Genomic DNA, 26176 nt, shown 5'->3' on the forward strand with positions numbered 1-26176 from the left:
AATGACAACTCTTGAAATAAGTCACTTTCAAATTTCCCTTTTATCCCTAATTTGGAAAACTTATGAGAATAAGACAAGGGGCAACCAAAAGAAAGTTACATGTTATAGATACACCTAAAAAAGGTGCCATTAAGCCAATCCCTTCTTTTTCCTATATAAATATAACTTCCAATAAATTTCAACTATTAGATGCAATGCCAGCTCTACTGACCTGTATTGCGAATATATTTCAATCCTTTTGTCTATTTACATTCAGTGAGCCGATATAAAACTTTAGTATTGAATTTTCATTTTTTTTTTGCATTTTGTTATTGCAGATTTTGCTCAGAAACAAAGACACTATCAGGTCTGGCTTGAGTCATCAACCACCACTCCCTAAACTATGTCCACTATCTCAGTTATATAAACATTGTCGTTATGTTACCGATTTGAAATTGTTCAATTTCTCTTGTATGTAAGAAATGAATTTTGTTAAGAGACGAGTCAAGCCTTTTTCTTCTCCTTTAATAGTGAAGACCCACATGTGTAAGCCCCTTGGGAGCAACAAATTTTGAAATATCTAAAGAAAATTTGCACAAGCAATGAGACGAAAGGAGCCTATATTGACTTGATAATGAAACAATAAATATATAAGCACATAAGGAGGTAAGAAAAGAAGGAGAACTGCAAACAAAGAATAAAGGTACAAACCTTTGCTTCTAATGAGATTCTGGAATCTACCTTGATGGCACACAATTGAGAAAAAAGTTTAGCTCATTTTACAGCCTTCCTCAACCTACCAATCAATTTAATCCGTTGGCAACTTGGCGTACAATTGGGCCATATCACAATTGTCTTTTCTCCATGGGATGGCTCCAACCTCTTTCAGGCACAGATGAATAAGCCTATTTCAAGACGAAAGAACATGAGGTATCATGTCAATGACTAGGACAACTGAGAATCCCTCTATGCATGCACTTGAACTTGTGTTCATTTTCAAATAGAAAACATACTTGCCAGATTCACTTAATTACTTTTATTTAAAGTACAAATATGCATTTCCCACCTAAGGAAAGGGTGACCAACCAGCACAGCAGTGCTACGCCAAAAAAAAAACTAGTCAGTATGATAAACCTTATTTCCATGATTGTTGATTTATTTATGGCACTTTTAGTGTATTTAGCATGACCATGAGTGAACTTCAGTGATTTGTATAACCTCTCCTCAATCGTATAGTGCAGTGTCTCCTACAAACAATTTAACAGGAGAAGAAATAAATAAAAAAAAAAAAAAAAAAAAACTTGAACAGTGGCGGTTCCAAAATAAAAACAAAATAAGAAATAAACTAGCTTTAAATGCAAGAAATTACTAATCGGAGAAACCATACCGATAACACCTCTCTATACTGATAGCACCACTTGAATTTCTTCCAATCCATTACTTCATGAGAGCACAAAGTACATTAAGGTTAATTGTCAATTCATTCGTGATAAATATCTCAGTAACCTTATTTTTATTCCCTACATAGCTTCTGCTCATTAGATTGCGGGCATTTTTACCAAGTATTTGTCTTCAACTTATTTCTCTTCCTTACATAGCTTCTGATCATCAGATTGCAGAAATTTTACTAAATTTGTGTCTTCAGCTTGCCATTGGTCTTTTGCAACTAAACTTATGCTATCCAACCAGCATTAATTTGAGAGAGAGTGTAAAGAGAAAGGATATGATTTTTTTCATTGTATAGCTGATGTATTTGTGTAATATTTCTTTTCATGTAAAGATCTTTCTTTCTATAGACTTATCTTGTATAGGTTTGCAAATTTTATGTATTTATATGGTCTTCTACATGACTATAAGATCGAAAATTTTACTAGTTTATAGGGAGTACACACACACACTCTACCCAGACACTCCTCAACATTCACAAAAAATTCTAATTAGTAAACAAATTGCAAAACTTGAAGAAACTTCAATCAAATGCACATTTCACGTTGTGGGTTCATCGTATTACCACTCACAAGCCCCAAATAGTATAACTTACCGACACATAGCACTAGATTGCCTCAAGCCTGACAATAAAGTATGAAAGAAAAGCCAGTAAGCCCTAATCTGGCGGTGCTATAGGATGGTAGAAAATCGAGTTGCAAACCAAAAGCTTACCTCCTTCACAACCGAGGTCATGGGAGCTTGAAAGAGGAGCCTTGGGTGACTTCAATGAGCCTGGTTTCAACTCCAACTGATCCATGAGGAGAGAGAAAGTAATGATTACAATGCTGGTGGTACCCCTATTTTTCCTTCCTTGCTCATAAACCTGTCTGCATAGCTTTCAAATATTCATCAATATGTCTCCTAGTTGATGACTGAAAATTCCTACATGGTGCAGCGTCTATTGGAGCCCTTTACTCTTTGAGGGTTTAAAAAACAAGAGGTACAGTGGAGAGACAAGTTGTTAGTGTCATATCAAACCAGCTCTGATTCCAAATTCAATATAATAAAAGGAAATAAGATGAGAGAAGAGAAGTCGAAGAAGAAGAAGAATAAGGTGAGTGAGCCCAGCCCCTGGCAATATGTTGGAAGGAAACATATTGGGTAATGATTTCCAGCCCCAGGTTTGCTCACTTGCAGATCCCAGTTAGATCTATAGTCTCATATCTGCAAAACAAATGCCATTCTTTAAGATAAAATATGTACCCACACATATATTAGACAACCTAAATAAATTCACACAAACTTTCAAGTGCCAAACTTCTCTATGTTATCTACTTCATTGCTAAAAACAACTCAAACTAAAATGGTAGATTGTCACCCATTTGCAATAGGATAAGATAAATACATCTGAAATCTTTCTAAAAGCATGACGATATTTAAATTTAACTGTTCATGTTTTTCACTGCACCATCATGTTGAACATAGAAACACAGTAGGAAAGTACATGCATGAAGTCACGTCCATTAGAATCTGTATAGAATCTTCTATTGGTCTACATGGGTGTTGTAACTTGAGTTGCAACTTCTTTCCCAATCCCATAATCGACAGGCATAGGACCAACCTAAAAATTAAGTATCATCATTGAACAAAACAAGAAATGCTATAAGAAGTAATAAAGACAAAGGGAATGATTATGTAATCAGTACTAAGAAGACTACTAATACATATATGTATCAATGTCCAAGAGGGTAGGAATACAGTGAACTCAACTTCAGCATGCTCTTTCTCATTATACACCCTGGTGATCTGCAAATGTAGGCATTAATGGTACAGAAAACAACAACCATGGAATCTCAAGTAAAATTCAGAACCCAAACAACTTCAACTCCAGAGAGTAATTTTAATAATATATAATATCCAGGACGAATTGTTTCAGAAACATCATAACCCAGAACTCAGAGTCAATCGGAGAAGGGGACTCCAGAAGAGCAGAATTCTTCTCTCCCAAAAGGCCTAAACGGCCATGGAAGGTGACTTAGCCATGGTCACAGCTTGGGTTAATTCTATAAAGGACCAGTCCTGGAGGTTTGCAGACATGATTACAGTAAATAAAAGGCTTTGCTTCTCAGGTGAACTGAACTGCTCATTCCAATGGAAAAAAGGCCTACAAACGACCTTGTTGATCTTATGAGTAAGCAAGGGTGGAATAGGGTGGCCTAAATTGTGTGACTTGTGTCATGTGTTTTCTTACTCTTGAAGGGTCTAATTTGAGTAGCAACAATAGTAATTGTAGTGTTTTTAGTCTCATATTGTAATGGAAGCCTTTGGCTTGCCATTTTTGGCTTGGTATTCATATTCAATTTTTCAAAGAAGTTCCTCTCTATCTGAACGAACATCTTATTTTCAAATTTTCTATAGAATACAACTCAACATGTATTTTTATTCCATTTCGATGTTTAATCATATTGAGTTCTCCAAAATAGCATCATTTAGTTATCATTGAGAACCATCCATGGCTTGTCTCCTTCTCTTTCACAAATCAGAATCACACAGAACTTGCACTAAACATCTTGCTAAATTTCTTTTCTTTTTTCTTAATCATTCAAGTTGCAAAAGTTCCAAGTCAAAAAGTGCATGCATAAAAACCTGACAGGAAATGTCACAAAATATGGATGGGGAATTAAGTATTTGGTTTTAAAGGAATTGCAAAGCTTTTGAAGGCACTCACTGTCTCTAGCTTTTGAAGGCAACTGCTTTCTAGAAATGAAATAATGGGATTAGTTAAGTTAAACCAGAAGTAAAAAGAATGTTAAAACCATGATTACAAACAGCACAGAAATACAAAGGCTTTTATAATACTTTGCCTGTTGAAATTTGGTCACTATACTCCCACATCCAGGCTTTGATCTTGACCCAGTTAAGCTAAAAAGTGCAACAAACTCCTCAGCCTACAAAGCACTATTGAAGGGGAAGGTTATATAGTTTTGAGCCTAAAAAGAAAGCAGTGCAAGCAAAATATTTGTGATAGCCCATCGCCAAGCGTTTTGCATAATCATCAGCCACACAAGGTTATAGTATGATCTCCAAGGTTATATTGATGGTGAACCAAGGAATTTTTTATCTCTGTCCTCCTTTTTTTTACGTTTTTATTGTAAGGTAAAAAGGTAAAAGAAATTTACCTTTTTATTATGAGTGACTGATTGCATATGCTATAATACAATGTACGATTTTTTATCCATGTTCCTGAACTCCTGGCAACAGCCAACTGAGTCATGAGAAATAACTAGTTCCTGTTACACAGCAGATTGTAAGTCAACTATTTCAATCAACTAAGACCTGCGTCTTCTCTTTGCTTTGGGTGTGCATCTACCCTGTTGAGCTTTTCAAGCTTTACTGAGAACTTTTTTTTGACCTAGAAGATTTTACTGATGAGATAAGTTCGGAGGTGGATAAACTGAATTTTGGATGATGCTCTCCAGCTTTGTCTCCATCTCCATTCACATGAACTTCTCTTAAAGGAGATCTTACCCTCTTTTTCAATGGGTTAAGTTTCACTTTATCTTGTCTCTTGGCATGGTTAAGCACACGCAAATAAAATGGATTTACAGCTGTGTAGCATACAGGCTCACCACCAGTGCCACCTTTATCAAGTTCTACATCTCCATTATTCACCTGAAAAATATAATTGATATTTGGAGCAAATATGAGCATCATTAATGAGGATCTTCTACTAGTTCCAATTAAGGTTCTTCCTATGCCAAACAACACATCAACAACCAAAAGCATCAACACCATCATTGTCAATGCACAACAGTCTCATGAGTCTCACCAACTCAGTCTATCAATGGGTAACTTCTGATGGAGATGAGGCATTGTCAAAATGCAATGATATATAATAGGGCCTGATACCAGATTTATGAAACCAAAACCCTTAAAAGCAACCAACTGATACTTTCGCTAGATAGACCAAGCTAGGAATCTGAAGTGGATATTTTGCTTTCAAATATTAAGTAATGATTACCAGTTGCAGAAGTGCAGAGAAAGTCCTAGCAATGTCATGCTTTTCTTGGCCTCCAACAATGTCTGTGAAGGACATGCCACCTCCACCATCTGCTTCCAGGGATAGTTTTTCCAGAACTCTCCCACCATACTCATGAATATCAAATGGTGTGTGAATCCTGTTGAGCAAGTCCCACCATTTGACAAATAGTAAAGCATCAAAAGTGTTAAATGAGACAAGAAACAAAGCAAGATTATGAGTAAGAGTAAAATGCAGGGAGCTTACTTGCACTTCCAAATTCTGCTCAATTCTCTGCTTCCATAAGGAAACCCAAGCAGTCAATTTGGACTGCTGCTCAGTTTCTGCAATGCTAGCAAGGAGAGAATCCTGTACATTTCATTAAAGATGATCAAATTAAAAGTTGTATGAAGAAAAGAGGAGAGACAATTAATGACATCCCACAGATGTGGACAGAGCAAATCTAGAGCCAGAACCTAAAAATTGATCAACATAATACAATGTAACTATTTACACCAAATAGAACGACGACATGCAGGTGGTTGAATGTTAATAAGAATTATCAAGGTAAAAAAGCATTGGAGTTGCTTATTACCCCCTGAGTAAACTTTGTAATTAAGTAGCATACTAGCAGCTGGTGTGGACAAATGGTATAAAGTGCCAGAGTGTGTCAAAGATAACTCTGACTCAAGGAAATGAGGTTTTGATTTTGTATATATGTATTCAAACAAAATCGGGCACAAATTATCAGAATAAAATGCTCAAGGTAATTAACACACTGCATTGATTAAGGCACAAAAGCACAATTTGCCCTAAGACTCAATATTTTCTCGATTCTGCTAGAACCAATCATGACTTCATGAGAATTCTCGATGTAGGGCATTTCAGTAGATGCCAAATAATCTCCATATGTGACATCAAGTTGAAACATGTTCATGTAATAAATCTCAAGGTAAGGTATAGAAGGTAAATCTCTCCCTTTTGCATAGATCACATACAATATCATGTGATGGGCTTCAAAAGGGCTCAACCGAAAGAAGCCAGTCTGAGTAAAAAAGGATTTATTTTTTTTACCTTTTTGTTGTAAGGTAATCATCAGCCACACGTTACCTTTGTGTACCACTAACTGCATCATGGTGTTGGGTAATAGCCAAAGAATCAGCCAATGTGTCTGTGTGGAGCCATAACCTATTTCTACCTTTAAAAAATTCCAATTTCCATGCTTCCTGATTGTACATTTAGAAATTTATAAAATACCCTCTTTTTCTTTTCGTTAACAAGGTAAACCATTTATAACTGCAACAGCAACACAAATTTCTTTATGAAAGGGGGCTTAAATATTTCACAAAATAGTAACCACTCATCATTCTGACATAACCTTTGAAGGCTGGCCTACTTGTGAAGTATCCTGTCCAATATGCATTTTCATGATCTGCATACCCTACGAAATGCAAGTGAAATTCTTGAGGATAGGAAAAACAAATGGGGAAAAAAATCTATAAAAATATATATATGTGTGCATGTGTGTGTGTGTGTGTGAACATTAAATGCGAAGTATTAAACTAACAGGAAGAAGTCATCCATCATAACAGGCCATGATTAATTTTTTTTATAGTTTACATCAGTGTAAATGGATGGGGTTGAATATAGTGACGCATCCATCATGAGTATTCCGAACAATAATGATGTTAGTAATAGAAGAACAATTAACAATTTTGCAATGATAAAGTACAATTATTCATAGAATGTGAAATGATGTGTACACAATTAGATGAAACTACCTACTTTTGAAGCTCAAGAATGAAAATATCTGAATAACAATATAAGAACTAGAGAGACTGTGAAACCAAACTAAAACAGATAAATTGCCTCCTATATAGCTCAAGAATGAAATTACCCTCTTCTTCTCACTAAACAAGCCACAAAATGAGAATTTCCTCCATGAGATCTTAACGATAAACTAAGACGGCATAACTAGCACAAGCAGGTTCTATATGGTTTTTAAGAAATGCTAAATTCCAAAACCAGATCATTACATAAAAAATATCATAGAATCCTGAAAATACTTCTGGTGTTCAACTGAATATATCAAATGGTAAGTAAAGTTAATGCAAGCTATCCTACCAAAACATGGTTGTTTTAGGGCTGTGACCTACTAAACAGGTCCTATACGGTTTTTAAGAAATGCTAGACTCCAAAACCAGATAATTACGTAACAAATATCATAGAACCCTGAAAATACTGCTAGTGTTCAACTGAATATACCAAATGCTACAAAGTTAAGTTAATCCAAGCTATCCCACCAAAACATGGTTGTTTTAGAGTTGTGACCCGCTACAGGTCCCACCTTCGCGGGGGTGGAATGGAGAAGGTCCTAGCCTTCTGTAATTCTTATCAAAGTGGCCATTGTAAGATTGGAACCTGTGTGTTCCACTGGCAAGCCAAGAATTTTATCATTGCACCAAGTGATCGCTCTCCATCCCACAAGAACAATACGACATAAATAATATATGTACACCGCGCATTCAAAGATACAATACCATAATGCATTAGGTATTTGAAAACACAAAAATCAAAATTGATTAAATTTTTTTAGGGGCTGTCTTTATTAACTTTGCTAAAAGTTAATTAAAAAAAAAAAGAAAAAATGCCATACCCTAAGCCATTGCATGAGGATCCCACCGCTGCGGGGTCTGGGGAGGGTCACATCATATGCAGCCTTACTCCTGTTTTGCAGAGAGGATGTTTCCCAACAAAAGACAAAAGGCAGTGCCCAGTGCACGGGTCTGGGGAGGGTCATAATGTACGCAACGTTACCCCCTTTCATGGAGAGGCAGTTTACCAACTTCATAAAAAAGTTTGGCTTGATACGAGACAAAGGAAATTACTGGAAATGGGATTATCATAGAGGGGTTCTTATGTCGGTTAACAACCCAGGAATCCATAACTGAAAACAGTGTTAACCATTTGATATACTCAGCACATAATCAAATGAAATTTCAAATTCACTCTTAAACAAGGTTAACAGTATACAGGTCAAACTGTACCTTATGAGCTCAGTCTGAGTTAAATCAAAACAAAGTGGAGTACTGTGGTAAGGCCACTGGGAAACTCATATGATGAGACCATAATATTCCAAATATGGACTAACTCAACACTAAGAACTTCACAGAAAGAAACAAAATATCCTGAAATTTCTAGTCCAGAATCTTCAGACAGCAGCTCTAGCAACCACAACTCCGGCCTCTTTTGTTTCAAATACTAAACTATTTCAATCTAATTTAGGAAACAAAAAAGGTCATTATTGAAGCAGAAATCATATAATTATGCCTATTAGAGAGATAAGCAAGAAAAAAAAAATTCTAATAAGTCATTTGATCATCAGCCATATTATATTAGCCATAGAAGCATTAGAATTTATTAATTTATTGAATAGCATGACAAGGCCATATACCTGATTTTTCTGCATTTCAATGATTTCTGCCTGCAACAATCAAATTATAGTAGATGAGGATTTGCCCCAACCAATTTATCCAACAAATGGTTAACAGTGTCAAGAATTAAACTACAAATAAAAAACACCTGTTTCTGCTGCAATTTTTGGTTCTCCTCCTTAAGTTTTGCAACTTCTGCTTCTAGTTCCATGGTATAAGCCTGGCAGAAACCAAAAAATAAACAAATATTCCACAATCAGGTCAAACGTATTACAACATGAGGATTGATCTTTTTCTATCTAGCAATGGAACAGTTCCAGCTTCATGGTACTCTACTTATATCAGATGGCATGCTCTACATTACCATGAACTGGATCATGAGGACTTTATAGTTAATATTTCTCATAAGTGTCTTGTCATAACAAAACACTTACCACTATCAAGCCAGTCCTCACTAACCAATTCTGAATAGATGCACTGAAATGTTGCATGATTATCATATGATGACTTAAAATTTTTTAACCGTAAGGAATTTAAAGTACCTCCACACTGGAATTCCTCCAGGTAGTAATCTTCCCTTCCTATGTTCTAAATGAACAAATTTTTTTAGCCTCCCTTAAGAACATAACTCGAAAGCACAAAATAATGAACCAGTCACGGAAATACAAGACTCCTTCAGTACAAGGAAAACTCTACCCAAACTACTACAACTGAATTGAGTACAACAGCCACACGTTTCTCAAATTCTCCACAGCAGCCATGCTCTTCTAAAGTGCAGCTTAAAAGTAATATATTTACATTCTATTTTCATGCTCTACCACATTTATCATGCCGTAGACAAACAAAAATTCAACTTGCTTTCCAAAGGATTTAAGCAGTAGCATCAGAAGAAGTGATACTAACAAAAATAATTTAGACAATCATGAAACAAAATATTTGAGATGGCAAGTCATTCTCCAACGCATGATGCACATGCAATGTTGGATCCATGCAGTTGGGTTCCATTTAGCCTCGGCTAGTTTGACCAAGAGATTTACCATACTATGTAGACCGCAAGATAACCCAGTTTGGAAGCCCCAAAAGAACTGTTGTTGACCAGCTTATAACAGTTTAATTTCTGAAGTAGCATAAATGGCTAATTCAAGAAACTAGATCATATAAGTAGAAGAAAAAAGGGGGCAGTGTGCAATGACTCTTTTAATGAAAATTCACCTGCTTACGAGCCCGTGATCTTGCAGCTGACTCTCTATTCTTAATCATCCTCCTCTGCCTCCGCTCGACCACCTTCTCCACAGCCCCACTGCATTTCCTCCCCCTAAAACCTCCATTGAACGCATAAGGAATAGGTGACAAGGAAGATGTATCCCCATTACTCCTAGCAGGCCCATCAGTAGACAGCTGATTATCGGGAAATCCTGACGCAACTGAAACAGCCCCAGCTCTTAAACCCACCACGCCCATCCCTCCACCTGGAACGAAACCATGGTTCACTCCTGGATCGGTGATTCCCACAACTCTACCCCTCACTCCAGGGCTACCCAGCCGGGCACTGTTTGCTAAATGCAGTGGGGGAACGTATGCCATGGTAGTTTGCGCTGACTTAGGATAGAGTTTCTGTTGCTGTTGTTGTCGTTGTTGTTGCTGTTGCTGTTGCTGTTGCTGTTGCTGTTGCTGCTATTGCTGTTGTTGCTGTTGTTGTTGCTGTTGTTGCTGCTGCTGTTGCTGTTGCTGACGTTGTGGTAATTGCTGCGGCTGCGTCTGCTGCTGAGAATATCTGACCCCATTTGCGTTTATTGCCAGGTTAGGAGATTGGTTCTGGAGTGCAGTATCTCCTACAAACAATTTAACAAGAGAAGAAATACGAAAAAACAACTTGAACAGTGACAGTTCCTAAATCAAAACAAAATAAGAAATAACTAGCCGTAAATGCAAGAAAGTACTAAAACGGAGAAACTATAAGGATAACAGAGTATAATACCCATGCCGCAATCCGTGCTTCATCTGAACAGATTTTAATAGGTGCAGCACTGCAAATGGCAGATAACAAGGTCAAGATCAAGAATGCAAAATTTAAAGGGGCATGTGGTTCAAAAGATGGAACAATGTAACAGTTCGAGAGAAAGCACCCATTTGTTGAGGAATTGGGATTGATCTGATCAGAAAATTGCGACTTATCGACGTCAATCTTCATGGCAGAAGCAGAAGTCTCATCCATCCTCCCCATAAACCCTTTGAACTGAGCAATGAAATCTTATGCCAATAAAATTAACATCAATCAAAAAAGAGGTTCAACCGTTTCGAATCATCATCAACTGAGGTTGATGATGATTCGAGCAGAATTAAACTTCTGAAACGGTAGTGCGAGTACTCATCTCCTCGATGATTCGACTTCTATGCGACATGTGAATCCACCATTGCCCGTGGTTTTCCTCTTTTCTGTCTGCGATTCCCTCCCTCCGCAGCAGTTCTCTCTCTCCTCTCCCACGACCCTCTCTGCTTCTATTGGCTCTCCCTTCCCTTTCTCCCCTGACATCTCGTACTTCTCCTTCTCTTTCCCTTTTAGGCGAAACTGTTCACGTGTTTGGAAACGATATTTATCTGGGTGGGAAATTTCAAATTTTCAGATCGTAGATCTTACGCTAATAAGCTACGTGGATACAAACGGCTAGAAATTTTAAATGGAGAAAACTATACAATACGTTAGTCTTACGCTAATACGGTACATGGATACAAACGGTTAGAAATTTTAAATGGAGAAAACCATACAATACGATTAGTCTTATGCTAATACGCCACATGGATACAAACGGCTAGAAATTTTAAATGGAAAAAACTATACAATACGTTAGTCTTACGTTAATAGGCTACATGGATACAAACGGCTTGAAATTTTGAACTGAGAAAACCGTAAAATCTTTGGACGTTAATCTTACGCTACACGGGATACCGCTATATTGATACCAAATGTCTAGAAATTTTAAAATCAGAAAACCGTACAATTTTAGACTTTTTTTTTTTTTTTGGTAGAAGTACAATTTTAGACGTAAATCTTACGCTACATGGATACCAAGCCGGTTTAGAAAATTTGAGGGTAGAAAACGATACGGTTTGATTTTTTTCTCTCCTAAGATCGTGACTTCGCTTTTTTTTTTCTTTTTTGCTAGAAGTTAGATTGATACTTAATAGTCACATTGATTGAAAACATTCATCTGATCCTTAGTCTCATGATTGAAATGCTGGTTGTAAGATCTTATGTTTCTAATGATTTGATTTGATGATACATTATTTAAAAAAAGGAAAAAAAAAAAATGCTTAGTCATGCGGTCGTGTAGTAGACACAAGGACACGTGAAATTATCATCCCCTTCTGTGAAATAAAATCCCATTGATGTTGATGCCTTTTTCATAGGCTCTCATTGCCTTGCAAGTTGTGGTGGTGCAAGGACTATACGACCAAAACCAAGTACCGATCTCTTGCCCATTATTTTACTATCGTAATTTCTATGATATAAAAAGCCAAATCTTCCAATATACAAAAAAAAAATGACGAATGATGGGCATGCTAACCGCTCCAAGCACGACAAACTTATGTATGGCCTATATGAGGAGGGACAAGGGTAGTGGTGTCTTTTTTTAGGGGGTGGGGAGAAAAGCTTGACATAATGCCTAGCATTTTCCCTAAAAAAATGCTAAATGGACAACTATCATCCAAACCAAGTGTTTTTAATTAGGGGAATGGCTCTTTGTCCCTTTAAATTAATAAAAACATGATGTTTAAAACTTAAGAAATAAGAAAAAAATATTAAGTCACAAATCAATATTAGGTTGTTGCAACTTTATTCAACCGGTTTAATCGATACCTAAATCAGTTTGGTGATACTATTTTCTCTCTCCAGATCTGCAGGTAGAATAACATAAGATTTGTATGATGAAGAATAACAGAGGATTTAAATCTTCCCCTTATTTTCTGGCAGAGGTCACATGTGAAATTTAGAGGCCTCTTTTATCGCATGGCCTTTCATGTATTGAGTTTTTTGCATTTTTTCCCCATAAGGTTGCTTATTCTTCAGATGGTTACTTTTTTATTTGAATATGATTCTTTTAAAATCATATATAAAAGATGTGAGAAATGTAACTCACAAGACACACCGATGCATCACTGGTATCTTTTGGCATCCAGAACCCCATAAATTTTGGTCAGTTATTTTAAACCTTGACCGGTCTGTGACTCTGTAATGCTCTTGAGGCTCACATATGGTTGGGCATGCCGGATTCCTTCAAATGTTAATAATAACTTTTTCATTTTATAAAATAAAATAAAAAAATGTCATTGAAAATCTAACATTATATCCACCCGTTTATCATGACCTAGATCTATTGGTGTCAATAGGTTTAGTTTTTATTTGATTCGAGATATAATATGTATAAATCAAAATTGAATTGGTTTAATTTGTTTTTATTTAATCGTTTTTTTTATTCAATTTATTTTGATTTAAATTCAGTTTAAGTTGAAATAGCTGAAGTAAATAAAAGTACAAGAAAATTACAACCTCATCAAGATAGCAGATTCCCACAATGTCAAATTTGATATCATTCAATCATTTTAGATGACACTAAAAAGAAATCTATGGTAGGTAATTTTGTACAACCCAATAAATACACATGATTGTAGGGTTTAGTATGATTTACATTTGATTTGATTCAGTTCAAACCAGGGGTTTTTAGACTATAGAATCAAAATCAAATTGTACTAAACTGAATAAAATTTATTTTCCAAAATCATAATCAAAGATCGATTTTGATTTTGACTTATGATTTCACTTTTTTTATTCTAGTTCTAAATTGACACCTTACCGTTTTTTAGGGGGTGTTGGTCATGGTTTGATTTAGACGCAACATATATCATATGTAATATAAGCAACCCCCGAGTGGGGATCCACTGTCACACATGTCATGTAGCACAGCCTTGAGCTGCGTGTTTAAGGGATCCCAACATTTGAATCCGAATTAAAAATAAAATTCTTTAAAATTCGCGACTTTTTCAAAACTGAATATAAATCGCGAATAATTCGGACCGAATCCGAATTAAACAGAATGATTCGGTTTATTTAAACATTATTTTAAAAAAAAAACCCAAAAAAAAAAAAAACAATAAAAAATAATTATAAAAAAAAAAATACCCAATAAGCTTTTTTGACCGCTTTTTTGACCGAATCCTTCAATTAATCATCCGAATTATTCCGAATAATTTTCCGTCCGAATAATTCCCGAATCCGAATTTGTTAACTATGATCTGAGCTAAAGAGAAACCCGATCCAAGCAAGTCCACCATCCTTGAGACCATACTAGGTTCTCGTACATTCTTGGTCCAAGGATTTAGAATCCATTTTTTCTTTCTTCATTTAATAGATTCTAAATAGACGAACCAATATGATTTTAATTTTAAGTGGAACGATACATTAACGTTTAGAGAAAATAAAATTTCAAGTTTATTGAGTACTCCAAAAAAATTTATTTTGGGAAATCTTCACTTCTTCCTTATTTCAATTTCTAAGACTGGCCAATTCGAGGCCAATTCTGACCAAGGAATCAGTGGAGGCCGATCCCATGTGCAATTCCATATACTTGAACCTTGGGATGAGTTCTTGCCAATGGATAACTATGACATGATCCCATCACTTGGTTGCACAATTATTGGTTTACTCCACGAGCTGGCAGGACTTGGGCACTAGAGAAAAGAAAGCTGAAGCTTGAAAACGACTCAAATTAGTCCAGCAAAAAGCAATGCAATGCACACTGGCTATTCATGAAAGGGGCAAAAAATGCAGTGCTGTTATCCAATAAAAATATTTATAATGGTTAAAATGAGTAATAAATAGGGGAAAACACCTGAAAACTTCCAGTATTATTACCATTTACATTGACACTGAGCTCAAGATACTGTCTTCTCAAAGAACTTGTCAACTACTACGACATTTCAGCTTCAGCTCTAGTGTTGAAAATTAGTCTGCATCTGTGATATGAATTAGGCCTCGATTGCCTTCAACTTACCATTTAAAAAGTTTTTCACAACCTGAACCAAAAACAAATCCAAACTACTTTACTAAGCAGAAAAATGACAAAGAAACAACTCTGAAGGTGTATCATTACACACAATATGACTAAGAACAGCTTTGAATGTGTATCATTACCATTTACAAGGACACTGAGCTCAAGATATGGTCTTCTCAAAGAGCTAGTCAAAATCTACAACATTAGTTCCAGCTCTAGGGGGTATAAATTAGACTCCAACTGACGTATCACTGAAGTAGGCCGTGATTGCCTTCAACTTGCCATTTAAGTAGTTTTTTTCAACCTGAAACAAAATAAAATCCACGCCATTTTACTATTATGCAGAAAGATGACTAAGATATTTCTTACTGACCATGACCAAGAAGACAGGAAAATAGAACTCCTTAAAAATCGAAACTGTTAAAATAAGAAACTGAAATCAACTCAAACAACTATCCTACTTAATCTACCCAAATACAATAAAAGATTACATAATTATCTCCACCCTCCCCTCCCACCACCACACCCCCCCCCCCAAAAAAAAAAAACTAAACTTCCTACAAAAGATCCAAAACCCAAATTTGGATCCAGTTCTCAGTTTGGACCTCCAGTCGGGTTTGGCACGGTCCACAGAAGCGATACTGCATCATGTACGTAGGCATGGTTGGGAACCATTGCGTGCCTTCCCATTTCTTTTTTAGCAATCACTCCTAGTTTGTTCATCCTCACTTGGAGCAAAATACCCGTGTATATCCCAATTCACATTCCCCCCTCCCCCCCACCCCTATAATTTCCAACAATAGAAATACCCTTAATTCTTTCACACCCTGCAGTTAAACATTGTGTTCCAATTCCTCTGAATGATATACTTTAGATAGAGAGAACAATAACTAAGAAGAATACCTCTAATGCCCATGGAGGATTGACAGAGAGAGACAACTCCGCCAATTGATTTAGGTCCACATTTCTAGGGAGGAACATGACAATTCTGGAAGCAATCCTCCTTGCAGTACTGAAGAGAACATACCTGGTGCATAAACATGTCAGAGTAGCAAACCAAAAGATAAATCCAACCACCAAAAGCAACAAAATTGTGCATAAGGACCGAACCCATCACACGGTTTAAGCATGGTCTTGATGTCGTAAGTATGTACTTTGGCATAATCAGGTCCTCCCCAAGGAGGTGATAAGAAGACTATGTCTGCCTGCAAAAGAAGGCAAATCTCATATTTTCCAAACCTAGGCAGATAGATGCACTTTTTAAATAATAGATCAGGCACCGCTATAAAAATTACAAAGTCCCCAAAGACAATTTCCTAAAAGAAACTATCATAACAGAAAAAAGAACAATAATGGGGGAAAATATCCAAAAATGCGTTTCTTGAATTTCAACCCCACAACCAGAACAAATTTTGATCATGGATCTTACTTTGAGTCATCAAGAAAAGTTGTGGGGGTGAGAAAGGAGCATGTAAGGAGGCCAAGGTAATCAGTTGTAACCTGTACACACTACAACAGCAGATTCACAAACCTGACACACTATACATGCAATTGATCAAACACCAAAGAGTGGATTGAACTGCTGATCCTTTTTCTTAATTATCATCATCCACCAACATCTAGAAGAAATATGGTGGATTGCATAATTACATTCAGCAGAATTTTTAGCATGGTGAGATACGTTAGGTGGATCTCCCGCCCTGTGTCACACGAGAAGTGAAAATATCTCTAGACCAATACAGCACAACCCAATGAATAACTAAGAATTCCTCTGCATCTAAATAAAAAAGAAATGAGCACAAGAAATCCAAACAAAGTAGTTCATGTCATACACTAAAACTAAAGGATTTACATATCATACTGTATCAGCGATGTTTACCGATACAGCTCAATACTAATCGATATTATTGACAGTTCAACACTTACCTTAAACCTCCAGAAAATCCTATTTACAGGAAATAAAAAATTACAAAAGAATTTGAAAAGAATTATGGATACACAGATTTTTTTTTTTTTTGGTAAGCAGGATACACTGATGTAAATGGGTCCAATGTTGTTTGAAAATTGCATTTAATGTATGAAATACATTATGGATACGTTGCTTCATATTTTTGCAAGATACCCTTGGTTGCCCAACGATCAATATTTTGGCTGGGGGTAGTATTGCACGTATGTTTGGCATGTGCACACATCATCTTAATTCACCCTTACCTGAGACCACTTCCAACTCTTGAGTTTGAACCAGCCTGTTCCCTATGGTATTAGTACATGTACGAAACCTCATCCTTTATACATAATCAATTGAATGCAATTGTCTCATCATACTTTGTTCTCTTTTTTGTACATGATATATTTTACTTATTGCTTATTTATAATGTCTAATGCTTCAAAACTGTATAATGCATGTATCCTTAATATTTCCACGTGTTTCTTGACCATTTCCATGTGTATCTTCAGCATATCTTGCGTCTCTCCAATATGAAACAATATGTCTCTCAAAATCACCCTTCCAATATGATACTTAATACCATATTTACAACCTTGGTTATACTTCTACCCAAAAAAAAAAAAGTAGTGATATGCATATTGCATTGCGAGAGACTGTTCAAGTTTCTTTTGCAATGAGGTTTCTAATGCAGAGTTCAATATGAATTTTAGATTGTGTTCCTTAGAAGTTATTTCATGATGCATCTCATTATGGAAGCTCCATCACATCCAAAGCGTGCCATCTTATCACCTGAGACTATCACCATATTTGAACTTACTGTGCCCAAGAATCTCATTGGTACGAATTACAAGATCTTAAACATCTCATAATTACAATATTTTCTCAGTCAACATTAATGAAGAAAATGCATCCAGAAGAACTAAAGCAAGGGGTGTACCAGCTAACAAAGCAGGCACAAATGTAATCAGAGTTCAAAGCAAAGTGGTAGCCTGTTTCCTAAATGAACCAAGACTAAATCAGTTACTGGAAACAAAAAAAGCTCTTTCTTTGTCAAAGTCCTTATTTAACACACACAAAATTATAGAAATGTACACCATTACAATACACAAACAATTCCCTCACGACACATAAAACTAATTAAATGAGTAAAAAGGTAAAAAGTAATAAGATGGAATTATACCTTCAACATAGGGGCTAAGTGAAAATAATCCCCATGTATGAAATCTATTCTATCATTTACTCCATAAATAGCTGCATTACATTGCGCACAGTCAATCTTTTGGGGATCGATATCAATTGCAATGACATGATTGCTCCTGAAATAGCAGAAAGTTCAAATTAAACATCAAAAGATGAAACACAACACGTAATTCCTTAAAATTACTGAATGCTAAAGGAATATACTTGCGCACGTGAGTGCATGCCCACACATGCATGCTCATTAAAAAAAAAAATCTATGTAGATTCCCTAGATTTCTAAGCAAAAGGGAGCATGAAGGTTGATGTGGTCAATTTGGACCATCTGCAGTGGCAGTAAACAGCCACTACCTGACGCGGGTTCGAACCACGAAACAGCCTCTCCGCAAAGCAGGGGTTAAGCTGCATACATTATGACCCTCCCCAAACCCCGCAGTGGCAGGACTCAGGAGCCTTATGGACTGAGTACGCCCTTTTTTATAAAAAGGAGAAATGGCAATCGTAGTCTGTAGAAACTAGAAAGCCTTAACATCTCTTCCTTCTCCATCTAATCTTCCTCTCCTTCAGCACTACTGCTACGACTAACAAGCAGGACTCTGGTTGATCGGAATATGTAAAGAACAGCATCCTCCCATCAAGGAGGAACAGAGTGAAGGTCTGTGAGACTATTTGAAGATTCCAAGACCGAACTATTGACTGTCTCAGCGTGCATAGAGCAGTTCACCTAGGTAGCAGTTGCACAGGTAAGCTCTCGACTACAGGAGACTTATTTATCATGAAAACTATTCAGTTTTGGTCGCCTGGGGGTCCTCAACATCTGCCCTAAGTCTTTCTGGAGTCGATTCAATCCACTCAATCTGATCTATAGATGGGGAGGGCTGCTTACAAATTTAACTCGTACAACAGAAAAAAACTCCCATGCAAACTCTACGCTGAAATAGAGTTTGAACCAAACTAAACACGATACCTCTCAACTGCTATCCAGCTTGAGGCTTTGGGTTTCCTAGGATAGCTATGACTGATAAAATCGCTTGTTAGATGCCACCTTGGAGACTTAGGCATTCCCTATCTGGCTGTTCTTATATAAGAGAAAACTAATTTCATGTGGTTCAGAGGAATTTGAGTGATTCAAATTAATTTAATTGAACACTAGATGCTTTTAGGTAAAGACAAACTACTCTTTTCATAATTGTTTAATGTTTATAGAATCTAGGCTCAGACAACTTTACGTTGACTACACACTTGATAGGACAAACACCAATTCCAAAAGCATCAAGTGAAAATAACCACTCAATTCATTGCTTTCTTTCTTCCAATTGGAAGTAACCACAAAATTTTCCATCCAACACCCCCACCTTAAAAAAAAAAAACCCAATGGATTGAGTGGCTATGATAATTCAGCTAGTAACTTTTCAATTTAGATGTCCTCAGAGTTTGAGAAGCACTCCACACATTAATAAAGATAAAAGCAAGAAAAAGAAGATGACATGGACAAGAAATTGTGCGGACCTTTTTGCAAATTGGATAGCATTCCCACCAACTCCTGTAAAACAGTCAACAATGACTCCACTACCACAACGGGATGCATGATGCTGTGCTATAGTCTCTGGAGTGACAGAAAACCACCCTTCTTTGTCCATCTTTATACCCTCATCAAATCTGGAGAAGAGGAAATATCTCTGACACCAATATTTCAGAATATCGGTAGGTTGTTCTATTGACATTCCATGGAAAAGACGCTCTGCAAAAAGAGGGAAACAAGGGTTTATGATAAGAGAGTCCTTCAGACAATACATTTTAACCATTAGTTTCATTTAAAAAAAAGGCGTACCCAGTGCACGAGGCTCCTGCCACTGCGAGGTCTGGGGACAGTCATAATGTACACAGCCTTACCCCCGCTTCGTGGAGAGGCTGTTTCCCAACTCAAACCCGCAACCACTAGGTCACAATGGAGCAACCTTGCCGTTGCGCCGAGGTCCACCCTCTTGTTAGTTTCATAAGACATGCATAATATGTTTTACTTTCTATACATTTTTCGATTAAATCCTAAATATAAGCTTCTTCATTTTATATTATAACACAAAGTTCACCCATTACCTCGGGTGACAATAATCCTACAATATACTGAGGATCACACAGGACTAGTAAACAAAATACTCAATTATTTCTAGTACTCCACTTTTGATAAGAGAACCAAAATTGAGTACATGTAAAAAATCATTGTATTCCCAAAGGCCAAATGAAATCCAAACAATCTGAAATTGTGATATGATAATCCAGGCTTGACGACATGTCAGCACTCAGCACATTAAAAAAAAAAAATTGATCGGTTTCCATTAGGTCAACCGCTTACCCACACAAGTAGGCGAATATGCAGAATTCTGTGTAAGCTCTACAGAAACTGTGCATCAAAGTTAATAGAAAATCCAATAGCTAACCAAATCATATGAAACTTCGGGGTTCAATAACCAACCTTCCCAGGTGATAAATGATTAAAACAAAATTAATGAGTCCTAATAGGTGTAAATACAAAGATTTGAGGTGCAATAAATGCAAGGGACAGATCAGACGAAGCAGCATGTAATGATTGTGCTCTATTCTTTCAAGTTTTCATTCTATAAGTCAAAGCAGTCATATTATACATGTGATGTCCCTTCACCTCTAACCAATCATGTGATCATAAACCAATACCAATCAACAAATTTGTATGGAAAACATAAACAAGTACCAACTAAGATTTTGTTGTAAATATGACAACAACGTTTATGCTATTCACCTTCATAACATTCAGATAATATATTCCTCTGTGACCGTGACCTTCTCACTTTCTTTTTCTTTTTTGAGGCAATAGAATCACGGAGGCTATCCAACTCGTCTTTTGTAGAACTCATGTGTGATGATTGCAATTCGGAAACAGTTCTAGTGACACTAGTGATTGAACTGCAACAGGAAGAGGCATTAGGATGCATATGATTAAGACTTAAGATCTTGTATTAGAATTGTTAGATGTAAATGAAGGTCAAATTATGAGCAGAATCCAGTTATACAAAAATAAGCACCGCTGAGAATGCAAAGAGATTTGAGGGTTTAAAAACTTTAGCAATCATATCTCCAAAAGCTTACCTGTCAGCATCAAAGCTATGATAGGTCATATCATCACATATCTTCTCTGCATCCTCAGAAGATGTTACTATCACAGATTTGTTTAAAAAATCACTTCTTGATGCTTCTTCAGAAACTAATAGATTGAGTTGATTACCCATACCCAAACTGCAAGCAAAATTTAGGGAAATGTAACACACAAATGCCATGAAATAACAAGCTGTCAAAGGAGTTTATGCATAGAAATTCATGAATTGTAAACCAGTAAAACATATTTGACCTGTCAATGTGACCCTGGGAATGTGAGGACGGACAAAAGGAAACTCTTCCATCATCTAATTCATCTAGTTGCCCACAACTGCAGCTGGTGGATGACTCCAAGCCAGGCACAAAACCACATGCAGCAATATCAATCCCAGGGGAGACTTCATGGTGAGGATCAACTGATAACTTATCTTTATCCCTGGTTTCCTCAAAACAAACAGTTTCATCCTGTAAACTACATGGATCCAATACTTTGATGTCATTGCAAGAGAGTGAAGAACTACCTTCCCTTTCAGGGGCATCAGCAACCACTTCACCCGACTTAGATGTCATGACAGAAAATGCCAAATGTTCCATCCCAGGAGGTGGGTACCAAGTTGATTCTTGTGTTTTGATATTATAGAAGTAGTTTCTCATATAGAAAGAATCCCAGCATGTCATCCATTCTGCTGGATCATCATGGCATTCACAGTTGTTGAGCTCAATGTGATCAAGCATGTCAGAAGCCTGAGGAGAAACAACTGAATCCAGGGCCCATGTCTTGTCAGTTCTGATGTCAACACAAAGCTTTCCACCTTCCCTGTCATAGTAAGCCATAAACGAACCTTCCAAATTTTTACATTCTATTGGTCCTTTGTCCATTTCCTTATCACCAATTCCAGAGCTGGCATCTTGTGAAGTATCTTCCAGAGAAGCTTTAGTAACTAAATTATCTGGGATAGCTGCCACTTCAGTACCACAAATAGAAATGATACCAGGGTTAGTTTCATATTCCATTCCAGAATTTGATACTTCACCAAATATCTCCTGGGGAGTTTGTTCCTGACCAACTTCACTGATACTCACAGAAGTCAAGCCTGTTAAACCTCCATCACCAGAGTAACAAAAATGTTCTCTACTGCCCACTGCAACATCACAGTAAGACATTTCACTTTGGCTCACTGTCGATGTGTCACATAAATAATTGCTTGGGTTATCACAGGAAATTACCGAGGATGCAACCTCTACCTCACTCACATTGGAAACTTGTAACTGTACATCCTCATTCTCTTTACGAACAGAACGATCATTATGTATAGGTGTACCCTTTCCTTTCCATTTGGTAATCCCAGTCTTCTTCTGCAATGCAATGTCAAACATAGGAACACAGAATATGTATTGCGTGAAGAACATCGGTAAGACTTACAAATCCCTACTGTAGACTGACACCAAATGTTCAAATGTAAAGCAAAAACAAAAAACATAGACTTGCCACCTTGTTTGTGCTAAAGGAAATAGGAAGCCCCAATGCACTCATCTGCACTGCAAGTTCCATATCGTCAGTCGATGGAGTATAATCTGAGCACATCATAGTAACAAATGTTTACCAACTCAATAAAATTCAACATAATATAATTTATCCGTAAAATGAGTATATCGAAAATGATAGACAACAATGACCCGATAATTCAATATGCATCCAGTAATGATGGGAGTTTAAAAAAAAAAAAAAGTATGCTTAGGCTACTTGCCATTGGTTTCACTGTCGATGTTCATACTAACAGCATCATGAGTACGTGAACTCTGCACGCAATAACATTGGTTTTAGAAGAGTTTCTTATATATATATATATATATATATATATGTGTGCAAATTCAAGTTCGAAAAATCAAGTTTCCTCAACTACTAGAAGCAATTTAGGGATTATGACTTGAAATCAGTACCAAGTTCGAAAAGAAACCCTACACTATGCCCTGCCGACTACAAAGTAAAGAAAGGTAAACTGACAGTAGATTCTGCGGAGCTGCCATGGCGAACATGTGAAGAAGAAACTTCTGGCGTGTCCATCAGAGCATCATCCCTGTTATCCAAAGATTGTAATAGAAAATATGAGACATGTATGGAAGAGAAGAAAGTGAACAGAAGAGAAAGGTTCTTTCTCACCATAGTAAGACTTCGGTGAGCTTGAAGAGTGAACCCAGGGCTCTGATCGCGGGAGTTTCGTTTCCGTGGTCGTCTACATCCATGGATGGATACAGCAGGAACAGCTTCGATTGAGAATTGGCTTTGCTTAAGCTTCGCAGTATAGAGAAGGGATTGGACTAATCCAGGGCCGCCAACAATTGGAATTGAGAGGAGGTATCAGGGATTGGATTAACGGGCAGAAGTAGCGTCTTCTACCGTCAATAGGTTTGGTTTCCATTTTTCAGTTTGGTTTTGATTCGGTTCAAGATACAACATCTGGGAACTCAAAACCGTATTAAAACCCTATTTTTTAAATCAGAATCAAATCGATTCGATTTCATTCGGTAGAACTGAAAACCGTATAAAAACCTGATTCGATTTTATTTCAATTTCAGTTTTTATCTGGGTCATTATTCGCTTCTTTATCTGAATTCGTATTTTGGGCTCCATTTTAAGTGGTTAACCATTTCTTTTTTTTTTAAATTAAATAGCTCAAGATTAACAAGTCAATGTACCCACCAATAGGCCACATGCCATTTGATAAACCATCAATTATATGATCATGATAAACAAACCATTGAGGACAACTCAACAAATTCCTTATCCCAACTTTACATGGATCCACTTAATAAAAACGATAAAAGACATTACTCAAAAGAAATAAAGAGAATCTATGCTAAATGGGACAAGATCGAGACTATGCATGTCATTCATCATCACTTCTCTTTTAATCATTTTTAGTCGGCCTCTAGTTCTTCTTTTTTTTTTTCTATTAACCAAGGTGTTCGGGTCAGCTTATGCATACCTTAACTAATCATTAGGGAGACTAACACAGCAATCCATTGCCACGATCTTCACTTAAATCGCTGATGTACAAATGGGGAATCAAACATGAGACTATGCGCCTATCTACACAATTTCTAATTCACCCTAACCATCTGCGGGTTGCCTCTAGCTCTTCTAACTCCTTTAATTTGAATCAAATCACCCCTCTTTACTAAGGCATCCCAGGCCTCCTTTTGACCAACATTTTACATCTAGCAACAAATAATTATTTTCTTTTACATCGTTAACAACAAAAAACTCCTTATTAGGGCCATAATCCACCAAAATTTTTGCAAACATTAAAATGGAAAAACATATTAACATTTAGGGTAATCTTCCTTAGTACTATGAAGAGAGATAAATTATTTCAATGAACACTAGCTTAGCCTTGTGATGGCAGCTTCAGCTTGAAGAACTAGCACCTAGTAGAGGAGGTCGTGGGATCAAACCTTGCCATATTTGAGTGTGTATTAGTGGGTGGGTGTAGAAATTGACTAGCAATTGACGAATGATGCTCAGTAGGATAAAATAGCAAAAAAATAAGAAATAGATTGTTTCACATTGACTTTTTTACCCATATTTCAATTATTGTTCAATATTTAGAGGTTAATTATAAGAATTTCACATACAAGGAAAATTGTACCAAAATCCCACCTCGGCTTCCCTTTCCCTCCCCTGCTTCACCTTGCCGTCTTCAACTTCAAAAAATCAGTTAGAGGACTAATTGGAGGAATAGAATCCAATTTGGTCTTTGGTAATTTAGTTCAATATTAGACCAAATTTACTGTATCGTTAAATGATCTTAACATAGACAAAGTTGGTAGGTTCAAAATTAGCATACAAGAATTAGACATGCAAGTCTGATTCCTTTGATGCCATAGTTCTTTGGAAAGCACCCAATGAATTGTTGAATTATATTCGATGATATATCTTGAAACTTACAATGGATATGCATAAATACTCATAGTTATTTTGAGCATTAGATGAATGCAGATATTAATTATTCAATTTATATGAGCATACTGTTATTTTAATTGATTCCGTCTTTTTAAAATATACATTAAAACCCATGCCGTCCATTTCCGTTTTTTACTATTCTCTGTTTAAAACCCACACCATCCATTTCTGTATTTTTGATATGGTCTGGAGTCTAGAGTCTCTAGACTGCTTTCGAAAAAAGGTGGAACTTCTCTAGGATTGGGGACTATCATGGAAGCTGCTTTCAAGCCAGGGTTAAGAACACAGATGAAATCAGCCAATGAGGTAGATGATCATAAGAGAAAGACAACAATTGTTGCGAAAGACAACAATTGTTGCGGCTGACAAACTGAATGGCGTTGATGAAGCTCACTTATATATACCATGGGACTCCTCTTAACAGTTCAAGATCATGAATCACTGTGTCCTGCAACATCACTTAAATACAGGTGTGCGCGTCATGGTAGTCAACTTCGGAAGCTAAAGTTAGAAGCTATGCTATCGACCAAACAAGCAAGCTCTGGAATACCCAGCATCATGGCTGCATTTCTGTTGTGCTCAAAGGTTAAAATGTTGAAGTTTCCCCAGCTCATCATGCTTAGACTAAAAATGCTCTCCATCAGGGGGGTGAGCCTGATGAGAGAATTAAACCAATTTGGATCACAAGCGTCAGCCAAAACTGAATCTAGGTTAACCCATGACCATCACAGATTCAGGTGAATGCAATGCAATCAATTGGCTTACGTACCACTGAATATCGCGACCATCTTCAAATCTCAGACAACTGGTAAAGATATGAAGCTGGATTTCCAACCTAAATTGCAGACACCATGAACTCAACAGTCAGACAAATGCATATCCACTCCACAAGTTTGTTCAATCAAAGACACGAACAGAAAAAGGCGATACTGCCAAGAAGAAATATAAATCCACCAATCTGAGGATATTACAGAGATTAACAACCAGTGAAGCAAATGTAAAAAGCATTCCCCCCCCCCCCTTCACAAT

General features: G+C 36.7%; 2 protein-coding genes across 7 annotated transcripts; both read right to left on the reverse strand.

Annotated features, from left to right (window-relative positions):
- Positions 1–4572: 4572 nt before the first annotated feature.
- LOC122076591 (ABSCISIC ACID-INSENSITIVE 5-like protein 5) lies at positions 4573–11337 on the reverse strand. The gene is made up of 9 exons (XM_042641982.1): positions 10986–11337; positions 10838–10886; positions 10072–10691; positions 9008–9079; positions 8880–8909; positions 6804–6866; positions 5693–5794; positions 5429–5585; positions 4573–5079 (listed from the first exon to the last, which is right to left on the reverse strand). The coding sequence occupies exons 3-8, from the start codon at positions 10441–10443 to the stop codon at positions 5568–5570; spliced, it is 657 nt and encodes a 218-aa protein (XP_042497916.1). The 5' UTR covers positions 10444–10691; positions 10838–10886; positions 10986–11337; the 3' UTR covers positions 4573–5079; positions 5429–5567.
- A 3324-nt stretch (positions 11338–14661) lies between these two features.
- Positions 14662–23671, reverse strand: LOC122076588. 6 transcript variants are annotated; one of them, XM_042641975.1, is made up of 14 exons: positions 23560–23644; positions 23345–23517; positions 23189–23261; positions 22932–22983; positions 22676–22758; positions 21437–22539; positions 21178–21324; positions 20831–20994; positions 19564–19795; positions 18038–18173; positions 16020–16114; positions 15813–15936; positions 15050–15213; positions 14662–14931 (listed from the first exon to the last, which is right to left on the reverse strand). In XM_042641975.1, exons 2-13 carry the CDS (start codon positions 23425–23427, stop codon positions 15139–15141), a joined length of 2367 nt encoding a protein of 788 aa, XP_042497909.1. In that variant the 5' UTR covers positions 23428–23517; positions 23560–23644; the 3' UTR covers positions 14662–14931; positions 15050–15138. The 6 variants fall into 6 exon arrangements, with proteins under 6 accessions (XP_042497909.1, XP_042497910.1, XP_042497914.1 ...); XM_042641976.1 differs by having other exon boundaries at positions 22676–22722; positions 23345–23671; XM_042641980.1 differs by lacking the exons at positions 23345–23517; positions 23560–23644 and having other exon boundaries at positions 22676–22717; positions 23189–23236.
- Positions 23672–26176: the final 2505 nt, after the last annotated feature.

This window comes from Macadamia integrifolia, chromosome 4, assembly GCF_013358625.1.
Source record: "Macadamia integrifolia cultivar HAES 741 chromosome 4, SCU_Mint_v3, whole genome shotgun sequence".
Taxonomy (NCBI): Eukaryota; Viridiplantae; Streptophyta; class Magnoliopsida; order Proteales; family Proteaceae; genus Macadamia; species Macadamia integrifolia.

What these genes read in the sequence shown, in the direction of transcription:
- LOC122076591 (XM_042641982.1), bottom strand. Translation starts at nt 10,443, where the DNA reads ATGGCATACGTTCCCCCACTGCATTTAGCAAACAGTGCCCGGCTGGGT. An exon ending in GATCACGGGCTCGTAAGCAG is followed by an intron (nt 9,080 to 10,071) that starts GTGAATTTTCAT and finishes GGTTTCTGCCAG; the next exon opens with GCTTATACCATGGAACTAGA. An exon ending in AAAAATTGCAGCAGAAACAG is followed by an intron (nt 8,910 to 9,007) that starts GTGTTTTTTATT and finishes TGATTGTTGCAG; the next exon opens with GCAGAAATCATTGAAATGCA.
- LOC122076588 (XM_042641975.1), bottom strand. Translation starts at nt 23,427, where the DNA reads ATGGATGTAGACGACCACGGAAACGAAACTCCCGCGATCAGAGCCCTG. An exon ending in TCCCAGGGTCACATTGACAG is followed by an intron (nt 21,325 to 21,436) that starts GTCAAATATGTT and finishes TTTTGCTTGCAG; the next exon opens with TTTGGGTATGGGTAATCAAC. An exon ending in ATGCTTAAACCGTGTGATGG is followed by an intron (nt 15,937 to 16,019) that starts GTTCGGTCCTTA and finishes TTTATGCACCAG; the next exon opens with GTATGTTCTCTTCAGTACTG.